Source organism: Gobius niger, assembly GCF_951799975.1.
Source record: "Gobius niger genome assembly, chromosome: 19".
NCBI classification, from domain to species: domain Eukaryota; kingdom Metazoa; phylum Chordata; class Actinopteri; order Gobiiformes; family Gobiidae; genus Gobius; species Gobius niger.
Genome location: NC_136870.1, coordinates 23,390,639 through 23,417,187, shown reverse-complemented (window position 1 = coordinate 23,417,187; position 26,549 = coordinate 23,390,639). Strand labels below are relative to the sequence as shown.

Genomic DNA, 26,549 nt, shown 5'->3' with positions numbered 1-26,549 from the left:
CTAGGGCCGGATATGGACGATTCCTGTATGGTGTCAAAAAAAAGTTTAGATACTGGTATGGAAAAATAAAAACATTGCGAGCAGGACCAACATTTTTTGGGGATTTCTTCATTTGTACATTTTCCCCCTATTTTTTTTTTTTTTTTTGCCTAATGTTTGCTCATTCTTTTCATTTTTTTTGCCCCAAATTTTTCTCATTTACCAAACTAATTTTTGCTAATATTTTCTCGTTTCTCCACATTTTTTTCAATTTTCCCCCCAATTTATTCCCCATTTTTGTCCCATCTTTTCAATTTCTTTTTTAACATAATGTCTCTTTGTCTTTTTGCCACAATTTCCCCCAAATGATTCCCCCTTTTTCCACACATTTCTTGACACTGTAAATGAACCCGATTCTGGACGACAAATATTTTAGGTTTACATTAAAGTTCTGGTATCGGAAAAAAATGTAACAGTCCCCAGCCTTACACATTTCTCCACAGGGACACTTATTCAGACTTTATCTCCTTCCTTTTGTGGCCCGGGTTGGTGCAGCAGCCGGACGCCCGCCGCTGTTTGAAGCTCCTCACAGTGACATACTGTAAATACAAGACTGTGATGAACGTGAGGAATTTCGAAAGCTCTGGGATATTTACTCTTTCCACACAAACACAGATCTCCCTCCTTCCCTCCTTCCCCCCCTCTTTCTCTCCGTCTCCACTGCTGCTGCTTCATCAGTGCAAATTCAAACAACAGCTTTTAGGCTTTGGATGACGAACATGTCATTTAGTTTAAGTCGAGATTCACACTCCCACGACTGTATTCAAACATATTTCATCACATTCACAGCGTCATGGAGCTGGTCCTTTAGCAGTGCATTTGAAATGATTTGAGCTTCATTAAAACTTAAAATTAGTTTTTTTTTTTTTTAATATTGCTTTGACCAAAATGATGACATGGGTAATTACAGGTGCAAAGTCGGGGGTAGTTCAGTAAAATATCCAAGCTTCTACCCGAACTCGTTTCTGTTCCATAGGGGAGACCGGGTATGGTTGTAACATGGGGAGAGCAACACCTCCAGTTCCACCACTCGGGGATAAGACAGGAGTCAAATGATCACATCAGTGTTTATTGTCAAGGTTGTAAACAGGTTCATGCAGATTCTATAGAGAGAAAAAAATATTTTGAGGTAAGAGATTATATTCTGAGCGTGACTCCTCAGTAAAAGCCAAATGACAGCTCTGCTAAGGAAACAAAGAACATTTCTCTGTTTTTAGCAGCTGTAGTAGTGCAGATTCATGGCTGTTTTTTGGGGGATTGGATCCGATCCAGTCATTAAATCTGATCCAATCTGATACTCTCAAAATACCTGGATCGACTTCCGATACCAATACTGAATTCCAGATCAGGACATCTCAACATCTTTTGAAAGGAACAGGTCACCGTCTTTATATTCTGAGATATGTTCTTACCTGAGCTTAGACGAGTTGATACGTACCTGTTTGGTCTTTGTGCTGCCCGTGGAAGAGCGTGGTAGCTTCCAACTTCACCCCCATTTGGAGCCATAGAGGCCAACATCTTTGGTCTATTTGTGTGACTGAGGGCACACAAATAGACCAGACAGGCACCCATCTTTGATTGTCAAGGTTGTAAACAGGTTCATGCAGATTCTGTAGAGAAAAAAAAAACACATTTTGAGGTAAGAAAGCAACTATTTTGACCAAGACTATATTTTGCTTAGAGCTTATACTATAGCACATAAAACCATATGACTTACATTATATTTAATTGTAGTTTCTCAGGCAAAATGTGATGCACATTTCCCCTGCTAATGTCAAACCATTATGCTAATACAGCTAGCTAAACAATGGCTGACAGGGGCGGGTGTAACACAGCCTTCCCCTTACATACAACTAATGACACTTTCTTGATTTGAATACTTTCACAGAATGCCTAGGCAGTGGAAAAGAAAGGAGTGCCAGAGAGGTGCTTTCAAATGTTTTAAAAAAGCATCTGATGAGGTCACAAAGAAGGGTAGGTCAGTCAGATGAGTTGTGAAGGCACATGGCCAGATAACACTAAGCAGATACTGCAAAACACAGCAGAAGCTGAGAGAACTGAGCATCAACAAATCATCAAGTTTTCTCTGACGTGCAGGAGGAAGTGTTGGCCGACTCATTGACTCAGGCTGCAGACCTGTATTATGGACTGACTGCATGTGAGGTTCAGCATGTGACAGGTTAGAGAGAGAAAGACACTGTTTTTGCTTCTTTTGTTTAACTGTTTCAACTTACTCCGGTAGTGGGGTAGGTTGTAACAAAGGAACACCATGTATTTCAAATCAACTCACAAGGTCTGTGATATTCTTGCAGAGGTTTGAATTGGAGCCATTTGTAGTGAACAAATGCGGGTACTTTGTCTAAAAGTTTGAGAACTCTAGCTAAAAAATTCAGTGAGTTCCAGGCGCTGAAGCAAAAACTGTCACAGCCACCCCCGGCCTCCCCTACATGCCAATAAGTTTGTGTGTGTCCATTTGTTTCTTCTGCTAATGCTGCGTTTACAGTGTAGATCAAAAGATTATCTGATCGACTGAATTCTACTTTGGTCAGTCTCGAGAGCCGTCAGGTTTAAGGCCAAGTCTTTGCCAGAAAACGGCACCTGGTTTTCGGAGTTTGGATGAGACAATGGAAGAACCTTGGTGATACTGGAGTGGAAAGCATTTGTTTTTTTGGTTTGAGCTGAAGTTTATGACGGGTCAGGAGGTTCTTAGGGAATCGACAAATAAGAAAAGAGCATTGTATTGCATGAAAATTAGATTAGACTTGAAATATGACGCTTTTTCTTTTATTAAGTGCAAACATACTGCCGATTGCTTCTTGCCAAGAGTGGGTAGCGGATTTGACTAAACTTCCTCTGACTTTCACGGTTGGAAAAGGGGATAATTCAGGTAGTGCACCTTTGATAGGCTTTTACAGATTTTCTGCAACAACAACTACTGCTCTTACTACTCTCTCTCGCTCTCCTTCACAGCACTCAGCCTCTTCAATCTCCACACAATTTTACAGGTCGCTAACGTTGCACGCGGACATTGGGGCGCTGTTTACAAGGGCGCTTTTGTCATTCAAGTGTGTAAAGTGTGTGAGCATTACGTAAGGGATAATGTATAGAACGCTGGTCATTATCGGGAAAATAAGTAAGACAGGGCGAACCGGTCTTGTTTCGCCCTGAAGGTGCTTATTTTCCCGATAATGACCAGCGTTCTATACATTATCCCACTTATTATACGGCCATTTGCCAACTGAACACAACATAAACTTCGTACACTTTTATGAAGGCCGAAAGGTTTATTTAATGACTTCCGCGACAAATAGTTCCCAAAAGTTTGCGCGTTGCTCTGCAACGTTTGGCTAGGCTAGAAGCAGCAAGGCTAGCCTAGCTACTGAGTTGAAGGCGCAGTTGGAGAGGAGGAATGGTGGTGAATCTCTGGGTAAGTTGAAAGTCAGACTCACGCTAACTTCACGAGCAATTACCCCAACTTCTCTCGCAGTGACGGGGACAGAGATAGTGTCCGCTACTACGTACGCGCGGAGTGATATGAAAGCACGAACTCCGTTGCCATTGGCAGCGGTCATTATTTTTTTCAGAGGTCTTTTATCAGAAAATAATGACTGGTAGAACGTTGGGAAATCCCATTCAAATCATTGGAGCGTTCTACTTACGTTGTGAAGAGTCGTATAATAAGCAGTGACGGTGGATGTGTCTGTTAGAGTCACATGGTGGAGCAATACAAAGTAAATCCACAAACATTGACGTCCTGTTTTGGTAGATCTAGAGTGACCACCTGTCCCTATTTTTGTCCCACCTTCACCACTACAGTATTTCAAGTGGTCTCCCATAGATCGAGCACATACCGTAAAGTGAACATATTACATTGCGAAAGATGTGAAGGGAAAGAGCAATGACTGAAAGGACAAGATCGCGAATACAAGCGGCCAAAATCAGTTTCCTTCGCAGGGTGGCTGGGCGCACCCTTCGAGATCGGGTGAGGAGGTCAGTTACCCAGGAGGAGCTCGGAGTAGAGTCGCTGCTCCTTCACGTCGAAAGGAGCAGCTGAGGTGGCTAGGGCATCTGTGTCGGATTCCTCCTGGTCACTTCCTGCGGGAGGTGTTCCAGGCATGTCCTAGAGGGACAAGGCCTCGTGGAAGACCCAGGACACGGTGGTGGGACTATGTCTCCGAGCTGGCCTGGTGTCGCCTCGGGGTCCCCCCAGAACAGCTGGAGGAGGTGTGTGTGGATCGGGAAGTCTGGGCATCTCTGCTGAGACTGCTGCCCCCACGACCCGGCCCCGGATAAAGCGGAAGAAAATGGATGGATGGAAGATGTGAAAGACTTGTTTCTCTGTTTGCTTTAGAGTTGAAAATCAGTTGCAATCCCTCTGCAATGTACAGAGACGCTCCTCTTGTGCATTTGCAAATACTGATGATATACCTAGGTGTGGTTAAATTACTGTGTTAATTAAAAAAAAAACGACAGATCTCCGTAAGTTAAAGTTGCTCACTGGAATTATTAAGGGAAAGTATTTGTTCAAAACAGGAAGAGCAAATCGTTTTTGTCTCATAAGTGAAAAATTGTATGGGTTATTTACCCATAATGCAGCCTATTCCATTGGTCCATCACTATAACACAGTTCACCTTTTGCGGCATCACTGTTTCGCAGATTCCTTTTTAGTACACTTTTGCATGCTTTTGTACAGCGCATGAACACCATACGCACATTGTGTTCTGCGTCCTGATTGGCTAGTCGCAGAGTGAACCCTCTCGCTGCAGAGAGGATCTCTGTGGACCGTCGACACATCAGTGCACCCCGCAGAGTCACAGCAACACAGGCCGGGTTTACTTTCTCTGCATCGTAGCTACGAACTTTGGTCGTAGCTACGATTGTCTCTTAGTTTGAACAACTGCACAGCGGAGACGAGAGCAGCTCACGATGTTTCCATCCCCTCGTCTGTGATGTGAGTCTAAAAGTCTTATAAGACAAATAAAATTGCAGTGTTTCCCAGGCATAAGGGAGAACCCGTGTGAACGAGTGAGAAAAGTGTTTTACAGCCTTATAAGAGTTTTAACTACTACTACTGACTACTTTGCGGATTTCGTTTATTGCGGGTTATTTTTAGAACGTAACCCCCGCGATAAAGGAGGGAACACTGCATTAACAAGCAGAAAGTAAGTACAGTTTATAGCACATGACATGTATGAAAAACAGAAAAAGCTCAAATTTTCTACCAAAAACACTATTCTGGGAAAGTACACACACATCCTAACTCTAATGTTACACAATAAAACAAATCAATGCTATTATAGTAAGACATTTTGCCAATTCATAGTAAGCATTCATTTTTTTCAATAAAGGAAACAAAAAAGCCAAATCTATTTTTCTTCCAATTAACAATAGCAGCCCTAGTGCAGTTCCTTGGGGTGCACCAAAATAGTTTCACATTCAAATTACACCCAAACAAAGTCAAAGTTCAGTAGAATAAAAGAATGCCATTTAAGTTTAGACTTGAAGGGGTATATAGTTGATTGTGTTATGGCCCAAACCTAACATGTAGTTTTTGTCTGTGGAGAAGCATGTACTAAAAACCTGCTTTCATTTGTGGAATTACTTTTTTTGACATGCAAAATATGTCCCGCAGGAGCCGTCCATAGCTCAGTTTGTACGAAGGATTCAATATATTCAGTCATGACCTCTTTATCCTTCAGTGTCTGCCAGGAGCTAACCTTCTCCATGATATGGAGGCTAATGATTAGTACCATAGATCCTTTTGTTTGGGAATTGAACCTTTGACTAGCTTTATTTGCATTGGTTGCTTCCAGCGGGATGGAAAGATGGGACAAAGAGTTAGCTTAAGTCCGCTTTACTATTCAAGTCTCCCTTTAAATGAACCAACAGAGGTAAATGATAGGAAATCCGGTTACAAAGATTCTTTATGCCCTGGGTTTAGTCTGTCAGGCGCTCCTCCTCACCATATGTTTACAATATAACCGTCTGTTCACCACAGTGTTTTTAGGGGACATTAATCAGGCTCAGGAAGCTTTGGCGCATCTCCAGTTCATTCATGATCTAACATTCGCAGCATCAAAGACAGAAGCGGCTAAATCCTCCTAATCCTGACTATTACTCATGACATAATGTGGGGCTACTGATATTTCGGAACAGGATAACCACAAACGTGAATTTTGGCTCTGCATATGTGTCTCCTTTTATAAGATTTGAATCAAAGGTGGGCTATCCTTCACAGACTTTAGATACTATGTTAGAAAGTACTTTGATTTTTATCTAATCAAATTGGGGTAAGTTTCAGTAATCCTGCATGTTTAGACAAACCACTTCTTTCGCAAAATGCAAGCTTTATTCCAAATGACTCTCTCCATCTTCTCCAGACTTGTGGATTTACCCAAACAGAGGAAAACGATCAATGACAAAAGCAATTAAGGCAGCCTCTAAAATGTTTTTTTTTTTTTTTTTTTTCATGCCACAATAGGAAAATAGTAATGAAAATGAGAAAAAGTTAGTGACAATTTGTTTGCAGATTGTTCTAATCACTGTCACTAATCATTTGTAAAACATTTTCGGACACATTTTTTTGCAATAAATTAATGCATATTGTTTCATATGTTTCCATTGTATTGAGCAGTTTGCAACAAAATAAACAAACATATATTTTAAAAATGGGAATTCTATCATCAATTTAAAAATAATGAGTCACATGAGTCACAAAAATAGCCTTTAAGATACTGTGTGTGCATGCATGTAATTTAATATTCTCCTCTAAAGATTCTTCATCTCAGTGGGACTTTCCTGGTTAAATAAAGGTCAAATAAATAAACAGAGATAACAGACAGCAGATCTTATGAGGCTGAATTCCAAATTGAAGATTAGTGGGGAACTACCGGTATTAAAAAACTATTCCTGAGGCACTTTAAGCAGTCGACAGCAGTTCTCAAGTGGTATGACTTCAGGACCTATCATTAAACACAAAATACATCAAAATCAAGATATGTCACTTAAATATTTACTCCCACTGGCACGAGTTACTACTTTTTTACTCAAGTAAGAAAGAGATACTTTATCTTAATATTACTCAAGTAAAAGTAAAGGCACTGCGTGATAAAACGACTTGCAACCTGAAACAAGCACATTTTCTCCAGTTTGGCTTTACCTGAAACCTAAAAGCTTGAAAAAAAGAGCATCAAAATAGCGATGAATAAAGCAACAAAAACGACACGTGGCAACAAAAACCAAAAGTAACAAAAATATGCGGCGACAATATGCCGACATAGCTACGATCACTTTTGTAGGTCTTATCTTTCAAATTAGGCTTTACACTCCGCGCTTTTAAATTTGGACCGGACTAGAGAAAATGCTCTCGGTTCTTGTGGGGGGTAAGTAGATAAGTACGTGTACTTAAAGGGGCTAGACGCAAGTTAGCCATTTTTTGCTCACTGCTGCCACCTCAGGTCATATGTGTAACTGCACCTTTTATATTAAGCTTGTGCATGACGGCAGGTCTGGGCTCATTCTGCACATTAGGACATTGCTGGAACATGTAGGGGGAGGAATATTTTTAATAATAATAATAATAATAATAATAATAATAATGCATTGGTTTTATATAGCGCTTTTCTGGACACTCAAAGACCCTTTACATTGCACTATTCGTTCACTCCATACTCGGTGGTGGTAAGCTACTATTGTAGCCACAGCTGCCCTGGGGTAGACTGACGGAAGCGAGGCAACCAGTCTGCGCCATCGGCCCCTCCGACCACAACCAACCACTCACTCACTCACTACATTCACTAGGCTTCCTGGTGTTACCGAACGGTCTCCCATCCAAGTACCGACCAGGCCCTTCCCTGCTTAGCTTCCAAGGTCTGACGGGATTGGGCATCGCAAAGGCGGTATGACCTCCGTATAGTCCCTTTAAAGTAATAGACCACTGTTTTCCCATACTGTGATATGTTCTTACCTGAGCTTTGTCGAGTTGATGCGTACCTGTCTGGTCTTTGTAGCTTCCAACTTCAATCCCGTTTGGAGCTATAGGAATATACTGGGAGAGGTCAAATGCTAACAACATCTTTGATCTTTTTCCGTGACTGAGGTCCGCATCAACTCGTCCAAGCTCAGGTAAGAACATATCTCAGTATGTAAAAACGGTGGCCTGTTCCTTTAAAGGTGCATTATACAACTTTTTATGAAAGGGAAAGCAAAGTTGTGCGTGTTTGACCTTGTAGTGACCTAGTGGCTCTATGAGTGGTCAACATGGCACCTTTTCTTTCAATCACAGTGGTCTTTGCAACGCTCCAGGATCAGTTGTTTTGTGGGTTTTCTGGTGAGAGGCTCCATCAGCAGAGAAAACCTTCCAAACAACTGATCCTGAAGCATCATAGAGACCACTGTGATGGACAGTAAAGGCGCCAGGCTGACCACTCATACAGCAGCTGGCTCACACACCTTTTTTTTTTCACACAAAAGTGACATAATGCACCTTTAAAGTAGACATTCACGTGATTGAGACTTAAATTAACAAATGAGGGCAATTAAAGGAATACATTACTTGATATTCCCCCAAGAAAGATTCAAACATTCAAAACATCATTAGCAAGGCTCGTTTTTCTATATAGACATGCAAAGAAAACATAGATGAAATCACATGCATACAATAGCTGTAGCTCTTTGTGCATTGTTGCTAGGCTCATTGTGTTTGTCCACACTGGCGTCATTGCTTGCTTTGTGTTGCCAAATCGCACAAACAGCCTCTATCGTTTATACAGGAACGGTCCGACAGCTCATTTCCTGATGTTGTTTGGACTTAAAGGACTATTTCGAGGTCCACAGAGAAACATTTTTGTCACTTTTGTTGCCGGTCCAGATCATTTTTTCCCCCCTCTCTCTCTCTCTCTTTCTCTCTCTCTCTCTGTGTGAGTGTGTTTGAGCGTGTTAACATCTGGATTTGTCCTTGCCAGATGCGCGTCGCCTCGCACAGGAAGTACTTTGTGCACGTCTGTCTGGTATTTCCTGTCTGCACGTGCTCCAAAGTGTCGCAGCACGGGCCAAAACATCTCAGCTCCCACTCAAAACAAATCATAAAAGTTGGAGAGCGGCGGTCCAGCGGAGGGAGAGAAGTCAGAAGAGAGAGTGTAGAGATCACTAGTTATTCTTTCATGCAGCTCGGCTTTACCCAAATCTTAAAGCTTCTTGACCTGAGAGCTGACAATCTATAGGCCAGTGTAGCCCGTTTTTGCTGTGTTTTTTTTTTTTTAATAGATTTTTCATAACTTTTTTGTCGGGTTATTGCTGCTTCTCCATCACACATCCTGTTTTTTTTCGTCGCTGTTTTGTCGCTTTTTTAAAAGAAGCTTTTAGATTTGGGTAAAGCCAAACTGGAGAAAATGTGCTAGGTTCAGGTGGGGGTTAAGAAGTTAAAAGCATAGCTGTATTTTGTTGGCATATTAGATGTAAAGATTGTTTTTCAGAGGGCATTTTACTCCCAATTCAGTCGTGACATAAATATGAGAAACAAAACAAGAAATGATGTTAAAAATCCTAGCACACTATGTTAACAATTATTATGCAAATTGTATTTCAATGCCATAATGGTAAATTCAATGAAACTCATGGATGGTTTTGTGTCTCAGGGCTCTTTGAATCACTGTGATGATTCGTTTTCAGGTTAAGCCCAGTGAAAGGGAAAAAGTACAGAAAAAGGACGGTCCACATTATTAAGCCATCATTTTCAAGTAATATGGGAAAGAAAAAGGATCTCTCTGCTGATGAAAAGCGTGAAATTGTCAAATGCCTTGGACTAGGTGTGAAAACCTTTGATATTTCATGAAAGATCAAGCGTAATCAACGTATTGTTAAGAGATTTGTGGCTGATTCAGAGCACACACGGGTTTGTGCAGATAAAGGCACAATGAGGACGGTGTCTGCCAGACAAATACATCAGATGATTAGAACAGCTGCTACAAAGCAGGAAACAAGTATTTGAAGCTGCTGGTGGCTCTGGACTTTAGGGTTAGCTCTGGACCCATCAAGGACCCTCTAGAGGCTGCAGTTGAGAGCTGCAGTAGACTCCCTGAAGGTGTGAAGATGACCTCTGAAAAATATGTGGAGTTTCGGACTGACCACTTTCTTCCATTGTACAAAAAGAACTGTGCTTTCCTTAGCAAAGTCATCTTCATACATCCAGGCCAGATAGACAGTTTATGCACGACTGCAGCCTCTCCTTTTTACTTGTACTTGAGTAAAATAGTTTCAAAGTAACTCCACTCTACCCACCTCTGCAAGTTCCTCAGTGCTCACAGTACTCAAGTAGCATTTTCTCAAGCTACATTTTTAGACTTCGAGTCATTATTTTGGTCACTACTTTTTACTTCTTATTGAGTAAAAGTATTTAAAAGTAAAGTTACTCTTGCTCTACCACCTCTGGAATAAGATCCCTCAGAGGAAAATATGAAGTACAAGACAATCTGAACAATCTGGTGTCTATAGGTGCTACTTATGTGGAGATGTTGTTGTCCCAAGAGAGAGAGAGAGGGGATGCATTTTGAAGTTATTTCCAACATAAACAATGCATTAGACTAATATACAGCGCTTTTCCAGATGCTCAAGGTAGCTTTACAATTCAGTCACACTTGTTGAGAATAAATGAATGGAGAAACGCTGAATCAGGGCAACACACTTACAAAAAAAAAGAGTAGTTTACAGGATGCAGTTTTTACGAAGTATAATCCCTCACACACCATTCACTCACATAGTCCTGATCCCATGGGAGCAACAAACACCTGAATCTTTGAGCATCACATATAAATATTGTCTCTATCTTGTAGCAAACATTAAAGCATATTTTCTTATGCAAGATGTTTTTCCCGAGCAGCCCCTCATTTCTCCTCAGTTCGTGTTTTCTCTGCAGCTTCTCTTTGCACCCGCTCATTATTAAATCACCATCTTCCACAACATGTGCAGAGCAGAGAACACGATGTCGTTATGGAAATATGACATTCACCTTTGCTTTTGTAAAGAGTAATCACAAAAGAAGCGCCCGCATTATGATAATTCATATAGATCAACAACACAATGGCGTTCACAACAAGCTTATTCAATTATATTGTGCATCATTGTAATAAGAGAACATTGTGCTAGAATAATGATGAATATATTCACATAGGGAAATGTATTGAAGTATTATGTCAGTGGTCTTTTAGTTGATGAGAGAAAATCGATCTTCAAACTGTTTAATCTTATTTTTTTTTACCTGTTCATACATCGAGGCTCAACATAAGCACGAGATTTCAGTTCAGTTTAGTTTGCTTTGACTTGTGCTGAGCTATAGGGGCAGCAGAGGGATGGAAGGGGAGAGTTCAGCTTCCTGATGTCTTCTCCCCCGGCAGTGAGAGGAAGAGCACTGGAAAAAGAATAATCATTTTAAGTTTGAGGTTTGGTCTGACCTTAGATCAGATAAAATCTCTTTTTGCAAAATGGAACTATTATTTTATTTTTTTTCCTAACTCAGATTGTTTCGTATAATTTCAAGTGAAAAATATACATATTTAAAAGCAAAAGTTAATTTGTTTGATTTCAAGTAGGATTTCTGCTCGTTCCACTGGCGTTTGTATCTGATCTTAGATTAGTTCAAACCGACTCAAATTCAACATTAAGTGCCTTAAACTCGTCTCCATGGTGATGTTGACTAAAGCAGCTGAATATGAGATTTAAAGCTTCGCTATGGAACTTTTTATGCAGGATTTTTTTTTTATATTAGTGCGTATGTGACCTTTCAGTGACCCAGCAGCTGTATGGGTGGTTGGCCATGATGCTACAGGACCAACTTTATTAGGTTTTTTCAGATTTCTCATAGGTTTTCTGGATGGATTGAATACATAGCCATTGATTAAGATCAATCAGCAGTGAAAACCTACCGGGAGCCCTTAAAAAAAACACCGAAAGGCGCCATGTTAACCACCCATACAGCTGCTGGGTCACTGGAAGGTCAAATACACATTAATATTAACTCCCCCCCCCCATAAAAAGTTGGTTAGTGCTAGATCGTCTGCTCCGGAGGGACGGTCTGCTGTGAAAACGTGAGATATCATGACACAAATTAAGGTTAGGGCCAGGGAAATGGTTAACCTCTTAACTCCCGCCTGAACCGAGAGGATCTTTTTCCTCAAGTCATCAGATTTTTTTTCCAACATTTTTTTGTTGGGTATTCAACTCATATTTGTAACTTTTTTGTGATTTTTTATCACATTTTTGTCATTTTTTCGTCAATTTTTTCGTCAATTTTCAGTCACATTTTTGTCACATTTTTGTCACTTTTTTGTCACATTTTTGTCCTTTTTCGTCAATTTTTAATCCATTTTTTGTCAATTTCTTGTGACATTTTTGCCACTTTGTCATAAATTTTTCGTCACTTTTTTGTCAATGTTTTCTCACTTTTTTGTCACATTTCCATCATTGTTTTATTGCTATTTTCACAACTTTTTTCCAGAGGCTTTTGGATTGGGGTAAAGCCAAACTGGAGAAAATGTGCTTGTTTCAGGTGGGAGTTAAGGGGTTAACCTTAAGGATTAGGGTTATTTGTATTTTTAGACAAACCAACTCATAGATCTATACAAACTCACAGCAAACCGTCCCTCCGGAGCATATGATCTAGCACTAACCTAAAAAGTTCTGTAGTGCAGCTTTAAATATGCTAGGTCATCATCCGAACCTATTCTTTGATTCCCCACTGCAAAGGTAGTATTCTTTGTGTCTTGTTGGTCATTAGTGGCTCTTTAACATGCTGAGAAGGTGATTGGCTGTGAGCTCCCATCTCTCGAGGACCCGGAGGCGTGTAGTTCGGATCACAGCTGACCCTTCTCACCCTGGACACGGACTATTCACTCCTCTCCCCTCAGGCAGGAGGCTACGGTCCTTACACACTCACACCTCCCGCCACATGAACAGTTTTTCCCCTCTGCCATCAGACTCATTCTTCTAAAAATCAATAGGAAATGTTTCTTTAGCTTCAGTGTCTCTCCTCTTCTGTCTCGGACAAAACCATATAAATAACTGCGTAAACACATCTGACTTGACGAGGCCTTTTTCCAATGGCCTCAAAACATTTTTTTGGTCCTTTCCCCCAAAAACCCCAAACCTTTTCACACGGTCTTTCTATTTTTCATTTTTTATGCGGACACCAATCACACTGACACTCTGGACTCTTGTACCCTACTATTTTCTCAACCTCTGTCCGCTCTGTACTGCAGTACGTGTCAGGCATGAATGTCCGACGATGGCTGGTTTGTACTTTTAGCTTTGCAGGTACAGGCGCATGATCGGATATTATAATGGGTTTGTAGCTGCACTGCTTTAGCCTATGTCTTAAACTAGTCAAGAAGGCGTCAATTCGTGAGTATGTCTGGTATTTTCCAAAAAAAGCATGAAAACTGCCGGATTGTTTTCTCTTCAGATATCTATCAAATTCATTTCTCTCATAACTGTATTACTACGGAGGTGAGAGTGTTCAATTCCTGAACTTTAATCTTTAGACAGGTTCAGTGTACAATTAAAATGGCCTGCTATTATACAATTACCTGAACATATTGAAAGCATAAGAAACAAATTCTGGTAAAATCGTGGATCATCTGTATTTGGTGCATAAATATGAACTAGAATCAATTCTTCCTGCTGTAAATTTGCTTGGATGATTGAATATCTCCTGGCCTCGATTCCATCTTTTTACAATTGTGTACCTTTTACTAGTGCATATTTTGTTTTCTAAGGTTTTCGAAATCTCCTACAATTCCACAATTCCAACATCAATGTGGTTTCATGTTCGAAATGTTGGAATATCACATCTGAAATCAACCTTTTTGCATCAAAGGTTTGGAAACTTGGACGAGTTAAGGTTGACTTCAGGAGGACCCGTTATGAAAATGACAAAGGAAGAACTATGACTGAAAGTTCAGATTCTTTTCATTTTTATTTAGCTTTTATTTGTCTGATAACTGGAGATCTTATCCATAGTCCTAGTAACTACTTTTCACTTATACTACTTATTTTTTTCACAGGTTCTGAACCATGCGGCCGGTACAACGATGCAGTAAACGGTGTAGCGTTTAGATCTTATCCCCGAGCCCTTTCAGAAATTTGGGCCGAGATATCACAATATGGAGGAGTTGGTTACGTTTCTAAAGCACGGCGAGGCGAGCGCTTTGATGCCGCTGCTACACCGAGACCATGTCCTTTTTTCTCTGTAGAACCATTTTAACTCACAGTGGGCTAAAAATGTAGTAAGGTAAAGTAAAGTATGGAAAATGCAGCGCGATGTTTGTGCAAAAATGAGTAAAGAAGAGAAGAGAATGAAACAACGCATAACCTGTCCCAAACTGCCAGAGCCGCCTTAACCAATGGGCTAGCAGGGACTGGAGCCCAGGGGCCTACCGTATTCAGGGGCCTATCACGGTGGTCGGCAACCCCTGTTCAGCCTCCTTGTAGAGGCTCTTTTGTCCCTCTGGAGCAGCAATGAGTATATCTACAAGGAGAGCCGGTTCTGATGAGTAATCCATCAGAACCATGTGACTCCTTCATTCATGTCGCCTCTTATTGATCTGCTTTGCGCCGCAGCCCCTTTATACGATAAACCCGCAGATACAGATACACGCCTGCAGATACACGCCTGCAGATACACGCCTGCAGATACAAGTATCTCTGTCTCTGTTTTAGAATTCATCTTCACAGTATGATCACCTTCAGATGTCACACTGAACACTTATAAGAATACGTGTTATTATCCTAAGTGTACATACAGTATGTGGAGAAATGTCCGCTCAGCCGTAGGCTGCAATTAAACCCTGCAGCGCTGTGAGAGAGAGGGAGCAATGACACATCGGGAGTTTATAGTTCGGCAAAAGGGTCAACACCCGGAAAGACTAACAATTGTTGGTCATGTTTTCCTCATTTTCCTCATATTTGGTGCCAGGGAACATAATGTACTGTTTTTGTTGGTTATCTCCATGAACTCCACTTTCCCCATCATACAACCTGCACAGAGGAGTTTTCCTCCAGTTTAGACACTCCTTAAGCACTGGGTGAAGGACGGGTCAAGTGCAGGTCACATGGCAGAGCGTTGGAGCCTGAGAGTTTGGTATTGATCAAAGCCAACACTGGGACAATGTTATCTATCTTACATAAATGGCTTATAATGTGTTTGAATGAACATAATGCATGCTGAGTTTGAGTAGATTTGGACTGTCTTGAAGTAAGTTTGCCAAAGGAATGTGCATTTATTCTAAATAAAAATGAAAAGGAGAGACTAAAATCATCACTTCTATTGACAGTCTACATATCTACATATCAAGTAAATTCACTGCCAAAGGAACAACTCTGAGCTTTGTTCATGTGGGAGAAGCCCACCTCAAATGACCACACATTCTTTCTGATCATTCAATTTTCTAAGATCAGATGGCCTTTTTAGTGAAGTAAAAAATGCAGCCGATCTACCTTGCCAGCAAGCGGAATTCTCGTGGTACTTACTAGTTTACAAACACACAAGAGAATCCATCTTGAACCTCTCTCGCACTATTTAACAACCCTGTGATCACAAATAAACACGAGGCGCTGCAACAACACATCACTGTTTTTGGTGTTTTTGATCAGATCAGCAGCAAATGTGATATCAATCTGGCTCAACATGTTAGATTTCGATACCAGTTACTGTTGTTTCTAATGGGAATAGTTGTATTCTTAAAGCAATACTAAGTAACTTGTTTACCTTAATAAATCCTTTCCGTAGTCCCTCTGGGGTAATACAAGTGTTAATGGGAGGATTGGAGCGTCTTTCATCTCCCCCTGGTGTCTCTGGCCAGAAAACCACACCTGCAGCTTTTCCTGCTCCGACCCGGAGTCACAAATACACACTAATAGAATCACGAAGTAGAAGCTAACAGGCTAACGGGCAAAGCTAACTGTGGGCTAGCGCCACTTAAACAGTAATTACAGCCAAGTTTGAGTGAAGAAAATTATTTCCATTGTGTAATTGGATGAACAATATCCCTCTCTCCCTTCACCTTTTCTGTCAGCGTGGTATTTACTCTCACGGACAATTAACGAGTAAAAACAATTTCAACTTGCTACGACACCTGCAGTTGCTCTCATGGCCTCTAGGGGCAAGAGTTACTTAGTACTGTTTTAAATGGTTGTATAATTTATAATGCGTCACAAACTGAAGGAATTTGAGTTTGCTTTTGTGTTCAGTAAACAGTAAAAAATAAATACAATATAATGATAAGAAGTGCACATCCAGCGCAGCGTGCCCCAACACAAGGTACACAAGTCTATTTTCACCTTTGCGACATGAACAACACTCAGACTGAGTGAGGAAGCATCTACTCACTGTGTCAGAGCAGCACCAGCTCAGAGCCATGGAGGAAGAGAGTTTGGAGAACAAAGATGAAAAGATAGAGAACCAGCGATCAGATGAGTCTACACCAATATTATATTCTGTTGTCACTCGTCATTGATGCAGCTGATTGTTTTTTTATGGATTGTTGGACATGAACTAAATAGATGGGTCATCAAATAAAAGTAAATTGAGGCTTATTCTCTCGTCATTTCTTGCTCTTCAAATATTATATGAGTCGTGACAAAAAAGCTCGAAGCCCTTACAAAAAGAGGGACATAATATTGTGTGGTTTTGGTGAGTGACAGGAGCTCAGACGGTAGCGCTCAGGGGCGGGGCTTCAGACTTGAACAAAATCAGCTGCTTGGAATGCATCTGAAATGTGGCCTCCACCTCCTCCTTCCTGTTCCTCCTGCACAGCTCCTTCCGTTCCCACCGCCTTCCTCTGGCTCCTTCTCATCTTCATCTTTGTCCTCCTCCTTCTCCCCTGGCTCATTCTTCAAAAAAGCCACAAGAAACGTAACGACAATGCAGCAACCATGTGAGGATACAGATCAGTTTTGTAGGTCTTAGCTTTCAAATGAGGCATTACGCTGGCCTAAAGACTCCAGTCCAGAAGCTTTAAGATTTGGGTAAAGCTCAACTGGAGAAAATCCACTTGTTTAAAGCAGTACTAACTCATGCCCCTAGAGGCCATAAGCGCCACTGCAGGAGTCATAGCATGTTACGTTTTTTTACTCATTAATTGTCCGTGAGAGTAAATACTACGCTGACAGAAAAGGTGAAGGGACAGAGGGATATTGTTCATCCAGTTACACAATGGAGATCCTTTTTTTCACTCAAACTTGGCTGTAAATACTGTTTAAGTGGTGCTAGCCCACAGTTAGCTTTGCCCGTTAGCCTGTTAGCTTCTTCTTTGTGAATCTATTAGTGTTTATTGCACCTCTGACCCAGAGGCAGGAAAGTTGCATGCATGGTTTTCAGGCCAGAGACACCAGGGGGAGATGAAAAACCTCCCAACACTTGTATTACCCCCAGAGGGACTACGGGTGGGTGTAATACAAGTGTTTATGGGATGATTGGAGGGTCTTTCATCTGGCCAGAAAACCATGTTTGCAACTTGACTGCCACCGGACCGGAGCCACCAATACACACTAATGGAATCACGAAGAAGAAGCTAATAGGCAAAGTAGCCAAGTTTGAGTGAAAAAAATTATTTACATTGTATAATTGGATGTACAATATCCCTCTCTCCCTTCGCCTTTTCTGTCAGCGTAGTATTTACTCTCCAGGACAATTAATAAGCTAAAAAACTGCAACTTGCTACGACACCTGCAGTTGTGCTTATGGCCTCTAAGGGCAAGAGTTACTTAGTACTGCTTTAAAACGTAGAAAAACACCTGTGATGAAGTAAAAAAATGCTTGAATTTTACTCTTTTTTTGACTACTTTTGACCATAAACCAAACAAACTGCAGGCGACCGCACTTCGGGCACATGTTTGGGTCATTACCGTGGTTTACACAGGGCTTCTTCATTTCAGGAGGATATCGGTTTACAAAAGCACCAACATACATGTGCACTCCGCTTGTTTGGTGGAGGTATGCGCCCGGACCCACGTCAGACCGGGGCCCTTTGTACGTCACGTTTAACCAAGTCGACCCCGCGCTCGAATTCCTCCAGCAACCCCAGAGTGATTTAGGACTCGCTGTGCGCCTGCCAGTGCTCACGGCAGCGTTTACCCGTCGGCTCCTTGAGCGTGAAATTGGCCCGACACTCAATAAATCTCAGCTGCGAGGGAGGCCCCTAATTGTCTAAAGTATTACCGAGGAAAAGGAAAGCAGCAATCACAAGCACCATAACAATTACATGGACTGGGAAATTAGTGCCAATGGCTCGAGCGCTGATTCCACAAGGGCCTTTATTATGCTTGACAGACTTTTTGGAGCTTGTGATGATCATCTTTTTTTATGCTTTCACTCACTTCTCTCTTAAAGGGATATTTCAGGATTTTTGCTAAATGGTTACAATTATTCTATCGACATCATTTATATCGTTAGTGTTATAAGTGATTTGCCTCAGGTGCACTGTGGAGCGGGTCAGACTGTTTTTAATGCAGGCTAGCTGATACCATAGCAATGCGCTAGCCTTGCACTAGCCTAGCGCCACGAAACTCTTCAAATATAAGAACTGCATGAATTACAAAAAAATATCTCCAGAAATGAGCCTCTGAGATCTGGATAACTAGGAAATGAGGCCCTATGTCAAAAATCCTGAAAAAAAATAATCCTGAAATATCCCTTTAACGTGGGACTGCAGATGGAAAATAGCTGCTGAGCTAAATCTGGTACAAACCATCTCCTCTTGTAAAGACTAATGGTTCTGTACATTGTCCCTGTTTCAATAAATAATGATAATAATAATAGTGTTAATATCAGAGTTAAAAAAAAAAGGCAAAACTCTTCCTTTAACGTTTAACCTTTATCGAATTGCAATTGAGGTTTTAGTTTCTGTGGTATCTTAACCTCAAAGGGCTCAGGTTTTGAGTGAACAACATATTCTCCAATAGATACAGACGGCATCTCTGGAATAACCCATATATGGTCATGTTTGAAAACAGTCAAAGGGGAAAACAATTTTGACAAAAATCTAAACTTCTCTAATTTTTCAAAAAATTCTTTAACAAACGCTGAATTATGAATATAGTTTTCTACTAAACAAAGATAAAAGACATGGGAAGGAGCAAAGTGGTTCAACATCCCATAAAAAAACGGAGAATGCTAACATGATGCTTCATGTTAGCGTTGTGCTAATGCTAACGCTAGCTAGCACTTGCTATTACTGCCGTTTTTTTGCTTCTACTGAACAATCTGCTGTGAATAAACATCCATATTGGCCCGATTTAGACTTGACTTTATTTGTATGTGAAGCCAGAAAATGGCTAAAAAAAATCTAAAAACTGTGTTTCCCAAAAGATTGTATTTTCCCCCTCTGTGAGGCCACGCCCCCTTCTATGATGAGATGCCGTCTGTATCCATCAGAATTTCCTTTGGGATCGTAATGTAAATGCAATGAGGATAAACGTACGTCACGGTTTACTTTGGAGTTGTTTTTGCAGATGGTTCTAGCAAGTAATATTTTTAGTTTCTGTTCTGTGAATGCGAGCTGCAGAGAACTCCAAGAGGCCAGTTTTTTATGTAATAAACAAGCCACTTTTCCACACTCTGAACTTGTGTTTATTTCTGGCAGCATCATATCTTTTTTGAGGGGAACTTTTAGGTCCAGCTAATAATAAACCGACAGAGTTCTCGCTACATTTTCCCCAAAACACTTTCAGCACAGCTCCGCTCGAGTCGCCCATTAGGCTTATTATTTCTAACCCAGGTCTGGTTTCCTCTGTCTCTCTCTCTCTCAGGCAGGTCTGATCCGCACGGACATCGGGGAGTTCTTCATCGAGCCTCTGGAGAAGGGCCAGCAGGGCGGGGAGGAGAAGGGCCGAGTGCACGTGGTCTACCGGAGGTCGGCCATCAGGAGAGACGGGACGGGAGCCGAGGAGATGCACAACGAGGGTGAGGAGAAAAGACTGAGAAAACTCTAAAAACAGTGGCCTACTCCTTTAAAGGAACAGGCCACCGTTTTTCCATACTGAGACATGTTTTCACCTGAGCTTAGACGAGTTGATACGCACCTGTCTGGTCTTGTGTGCGTGCACCCCGTTTGGAGCCATAGGAATATACTGGGAGAGACCAGATGCTAACAACATCTTTGGTCGTTTTGGGTGACTGAGGGCACTTGCAAAGACCAGACAGGTACACATCAACTCGTCTAAGCCCAGGTAAGAACATGTTTCAGTATTTAAAAAACGTGGCCTGTTCCTTTAAGCTCGTGCATGGCTGTATTTTGGACTGAAAGTAACAATAGTGCAGTTTACACTTTACAAGCCTGTGTCACAAGTTTCTCAAAGTACACAGTAGTCATTATGTATTCACTCCACACTCGGTGTTGGTAAGCTGTTATTGAAGCCACTACTTACTATGTGGCTATAATGTGTTGTTCATATCCTGATCTCTTATTATGTCAGTGCCCTCTGCTGGACACGTGCAGAAAATCTTTCCTTTAAAAAAAAAATTAACTTGCCCCCTAGTGGCTGGAATGAGCATTCTGGTTATTTTGGTTAACTCCGCAGGAATGGGCATGAGACTTACTTTTTCTTTCTTTTTTTACATATCTGGAATTGATGCTATACAAGGCAGTGGCCGGATGAAATCATCTTGTGGGCCGGATTTGGCCCGCGAGCCACATGTTTGACACCCCTGGTCTAGTCCCTTTAGTCCCCTAGACGCTGATTTCAACGTTCAGTGTCCAGTGGCATCTTCCTGCTCCAGCACAATGGGAAGGCAAGGCCAGGCATGTTTATTTGTACCACAAGTTTTGTCAATGTGCCTACGCAATACGAAAGTTCTTTTAGCTTTCAACACCTCAGTTATTTGTTAGATTTCCACAAAAAAACAAGTGTCTGTATAACTTATCTAGAACAGCAGCCCCAGCTCCTCCTGCATTATTATTCTATTTTTTTTCTGGTGGCCCAAAAGTACTGTGGCCCACTGGGAAATATCCCGACTCTCCTGATTACCCAGCACGACGTTGATTTTGCAATTCTCTGAAGTGGCGCGGAGCTGAGCAAACTTATGTAGAATCCGTCGGTCAGAGTTACAAAATAGAGCTAAAAGTTTGGGGATAGATTTTCTCGTGAGCCTGTCCTAAACCTGAATCTGAAATGTGCTCCCAATGTCCCCAGCTCTGCTTTATTGCTGCCAGTTTTTCGACATTGCTTGAAAGTTCAAAAACATATTGGACAAAAAACACGTAAATGCAAACGGACCATCTAATAAACCCCCAAATGTCATCACATGCAATATCTGAGGGACGAATATTCTCAAAAGTACTTGGTGTAGCTTGGCAATGCTTCCAAATCCTTCTGTCCTTTCGCAAAAAATATCCAATAAAAAAAGTTCCGACACCCCAACCCAAAGAACATATTTTATTGGTGGATATAAACCCTCTCTTTGGACACCTCAGTCTGCGATGGCGAGGGGGAAGAAAGGGTCAGCAGAGACAAACTGTGGTCGTTTCAGGTGGACAGAATTATATTAAAAATGAAGAGAGTGTTGTTTTGTACTGTCTGCTTGCACCGAAGCTCAAAAGAAATCAGGAAAAATAGTCAAAAACAAAGTCCTTGGCTTTCCTTTTAGGGCCACTCAGGATGCTTATTTACCTCAAGCTCTGGACAAAGCAGAGAAAATATAGTCTGAATCACATAATCCGGTCTGAGCAGAGAAGGTGCATCATTCATGAAGTTATATAATTTCACTTCCTGAAACCGGACATGATGAAGTCGATGGTTCGGACGGATTTGTGCTGGACCTTGTCTGGATTTGTTGTGGAGAACGTTGTCTTTGTGGGTCCAACCTGACCAGCATGTTTTTGGAGGTCGGAGAGACCGGAGTACTTCCCTCAGTGTGTCCCGCACTGGTCCTCCTGCCTATTCCTCCTGCGCAGCTCCCTCCGCTCCCACCACCTCCCCTGGCTCCTTCTCATCTTTGTCCTCCTCCTTCTCCCCTGGCTCTGACGCCATTCTTCACCAATCTCTGAGAAGAGCAGACAAATATAATCCATGTTATTCTCCAGTGAACATATATTACACAGAACAATATGAAGGCTTGTGTGTCTTAGCTGCGAGCCTTGCCCAGATACCTCCTTGTTTGTCACCTTTTAGTTTCCTGTTGCGCCTCTTGTGACGCCAACACTGTGCTGCAGGTGTGGGGGCTCTCGGTGCCTCCTCAGTGTTTCAGAAGAAAAAATCTGTGGATTCGTAGGTCTCGAATGCTGCTCAAAGACACTTAGATCATCAGCACGTTTTACTCAATGTAAATGAATTCACTCATTAGGGACAAAAGATTATTGAGATTGACCAAAGATTTCGATTTCGATTAATTACCCAGCTCTACTACTACTAATCTTCAAGGTTCTTCTATACTCTGTAGTTGAAGTGTCGCCCCTCATATAAAAGACAAAACAAACGGCGAAACGTTCAACACTTCCACTACAGAGTTCAGAAGATGACTCAAGAACCTTCATTGAAGATAGGCAACTCCTGTACGACTGAGAGCCTACACAGACATACTGAGGCTCCTCACAGCTCTGGTTCAGCAGGAGCCTGGCGTCTTTAATCCTTCTCCACATAAGCGTGTTTTCCTGAGCAGCCCGTTCACCGGAGCAGATGCAAAAGGTCTGGAATGTGACTCCTGGTGTCATGACCTAAACCTGTCCACCCAAACTCTGACGTCTGACCTGCTTTTCTACAGCCCGTGGGGGAAGACGGTTCACCCACCTTGCCCGTGTGAATGTGGGATGTAAGGCGATGGTCAGAGGGCACGATGGCGCAGACTGGCAGCTTCGCTTCCATCAGACCACCCCATAGGGCAGCTGTGGCATACAAAGGGCTTTGTACGCATCATTTTGTGGCCAGTGTAGAGTGTCGACGACTATTTTCACTTGTCAGATTTGTTTTACGCAAATTGAAAGTTAAATGCGTAAAAAAGCTGTGAGTCTTGTCCGTATACCTCCTTGTCTTTTGTTTTCTGTAGCGCCTCTGTGACGCCAACGCTGTGCTGCAGGTGTGGGGGCTCTTGGTGCCTCTTCAGTGTTTCAGATGAAGAAATCTGTGGATTTGTAGGTCTCAAATACTGCTCAAAGACCTTTAGATCATCTTTAGAAATTGAAAATAAAATAGGTTCCAAAAATAAAAATGGTGGGGCATCATTTTTTTCACCACCTTTTTCCCCTCTTTATTGAAACAGCTGCACAACAAAGTGTAAGATAGTGATAAAGATGTGTTAGAGATTATTACCAAATATTACCAGAGGAAATGTAATCAGATTGTGGCGCTATTTTAACATTTATTTTATTGGTTTATTTTCTTCATTTATTTGGACGGGACAATGCATTTTAATGAACATACATGGGTCATGTTCCCACACAGGATTGTAGCGTTGGGCTAATTTCCATCCATCGTCCCCCATGTGGACCCTCAAACCCACTCTTATTCATCCTGGCCTATTGTACATGTTTTTAGTGGTAGGGGAAACCGGAGTACTCGGACACGGGGAGAACATACAAACTCCACACAGAAAGGCCCCGTCCTGATGGGAATCGAACCCGTGACCTTCTAGCTGTGAAGCATGAGCGCTAACTGCTGCACTACCGAGCCACTACCATGTTGGCATCCATTTAAAGTTAGCGTTTAGCTTCAGCACTAACATGTTTAACATATTGTATCCACCATCTGCCAGCATTTTCGCCGCATCCTGTTTAAATATTCATGTATAATGAGAAAACAGAGGTCACAAACAAAGTACTAAAGTAAATGCTGCCGTCTGAATGACTTCACTGATTCTTTGGCAAAGCCTTTGACACAAAAGCAAAGCCTTTGCTGTGTGTAAACAATCCCTGATGTACTGTACAGAATTTTGTGTTTTTCTCTGTGGAGTTTGCACCTTCAGTGATTTTAATGGTTCCATGTCACGGAGAATCAACTTTTTGAGATTATAACAATGTCCATTACCAAATCCTACGATAACCAACAAAGTCTCCCTCTCTTTTAGTGGCGGACTTTGGCATCGCCGACCTGCCCCGAGCGTTGGACGTTGTCGAACACAAATTGTCGGAGTCTGAGCGGAAAAAGAGACACGCCAAAAAAGAGGACTACAACATTGAGGTGCTGCTGGCCGTGGACGACTCGGTCATTCGATTCCACGGGAAAGAGCACGTCCAGAACTACGTCCTCACTCTCATGAATATAGTAAGTGGATTGGATAATTTGTCTCTGATTTGGACAAGCTTTTGGTAAATGAAGGTTTCTAAATAACATAATGCGGCCATTGTTGATGTCAGCTAATGAAATTGCTTCTGAAAGGGGGAGCGAAAAGGATTATTTTGTGTACCTTTTAAAGATCTTTTTTTCAAGTTATGAAATGCAATATCGTATTACTTTATTCATCAGTGGTGAAATGGCGGTCTGCCCTGCACATTTAGAAGGATGTGCCAGAAGGATTGTGACAGTCCACAGCCTATTATTTTATGGTTTGGGTTGAGCCTGAAGTATTGATAAATAATTCTATTCAATAAGCATGTGTTGTTTATCTGTTTATTAGGTTAAATATGAATTGAATCGCCCAGCCACCCTGCGAAGGAAACTCATTTCGGCCGCTTGTATTCGCGATCTTGTCCTTCCGGTCTTTACGCAAATCTCATGACCATAGGTGAGGGTGGGAATGAAGATTGATTTATTCCATAAAGAAAGATTACGGTGAGGTGAAACAGGTTAAGGTATGCTTTATTGATCCCTGTAGTGAAATTTGTTCACTGTATTTGAGTACACATTTCTCAGTGCCATTGGGGCAATCTGTAGGAGCAGTGAGCAGCCAGTGTAGGCTGGTGCCCGGGGACCCACGTCCAGATTTGTAGCCCAGCAGACACGGGGAAAACACACAAATTCCACACAGAAAGGCCCCATGTGGGGATGGAACTTGGATGGATCTTTTAGCTGTGCACGAGTGCTAACCACTGCGCCAACATGTGCCGCCACCGGGCGACTTCCTTTAATGCTGTCCCTGGAGCATCAGCATCAAAACTTGGATCTAAAGATATTCGATTTTGTTTACAGGACTTGCTTTCGATATATTTTAACTTTTTCAATGCCGCACTGGTATCGTTTAAAGGGGCTAGATGCAAGTTAGCCATTTTATACTCACTACTGCCACCTCAGGTCATACGTGTAACTGCACCTTCTGCCACTTCAGACCCGAATTAACACTTTTTTGAGTGGCAGGATTTTAGAAGCAGTTGTGGTGAACAGGTCTGAGCTCATTCTACACATTAGGACATTGTTGGAACATGTAGGGGGTTAGGGTTAAAGGAAAATACATAGTTTTGACATTTTTAAACTCCGTATAGTCCCTTTAACAGTACTCATTCCTACATAAAAAGCACTGACAATGATACAGACACTCAGAAATACAATTAGCGTCTCCTGTAGCCACAGCTGTCGTGAGGTTGACTGGTAGAAGTGAGGCTGCGCTTGTTAACTGCTGATCTTCATGTTACAAGACAACCTGCTCTTCTGTCTGAGCCACTGTCGCCACAAAGACCAACCGAGCACGCCACTTTCTCCTTAATAAAAAACATTTCCCGCACATATTCCCAGAGCTGTGGTTTCATGCCGTTTCTGGATTACGCACAGAAATGTAAAAAAGAAAGAAAAAAAAACCTCCCTTTGAGCCGTGGGCTATTACGGCTTCAAGCGGCACCTTCCACCATAATCCGCTTGTCTGGCCCAAATCCCCGGAGTCAGATCCTGCAGGGCGCTGGGTAGAGCCCGTAACAGTCGCCGAATGGAGGAGACCAATTAGAAAAGTTGACTGAGGCCTGAGCGGGGCTGCCATGGCAACCCGCAGTGCCAGAAGTCATCTCTGAGCGCCGCAAACAAGGAATGATTCGCGTGTCGGTAACCAGGACACATTCCCGGCCGCGTTCATGGGTATAGAAAAAATGCAAACACGGCACAATGGCGGTGACGGGAGAGGGGTCAATTATGGATAAAGAAAGTGCTTCTAATTGGTCACGTTCTGGCATTGGAAGAAGGATAATGACTGTACGCATTTAGGTCATCACTTCTGTGGTTGAAATGGAACTGAAGAGCGTTGGACCTAGAGTGTTAATGGAAGGCTGAGTGCAAGTATTGTGTGCTTTCTGATGAAAATAAGCTTGAGAGGTGATGGCTGGACAGGTGAAAAGCTCTATAAAAGCACTATATGAGCAAATCTAGCAATGTTTTCCTTCGTTGCATCACTGACATGCCTTCCTGCCAGTGTCTAAGTGACAAAGTTTCCACTAAATTACTTCATTGCTCATTTGTGCATTTCTCATCTAAGAAGCCTCTTCAGCTTTCAGGTTTGAAAAGCGAAATTCATCCCCCTTTTCGTCTGGAGGAGTCGGACCTGGCTTTACCACCTTATTTATTTATTTTGTATCTTGAAAAATCAGGCGATAAGCAACCATACGCCAAG

At 41.9% G+C, this 26,549-nt stretch overlaps 1 protein-coding gene across 1 annotated transcript in view; it reads left to right on the top strand.

Annotated features, from left to right (window-relative positions):
- adamts14 (ADAM metallopeptidase with thrombospondin type 1 motif, 14) overlaps positions 1–26,549 on the top strand; it is a 106,977-nt gene that overhangs the window by 27,014 nt on the left and 53,414 nt on the right. Inside the window, 2 exon segments of the mRNA XM_079577313.1 lie at positions 19,838–19,991; positions 24,087–24,283. Coding sequence (XP_079433439.1) covers positions 19,838–19,991; positions 24,087–24,283 — 351 coding nt within the window.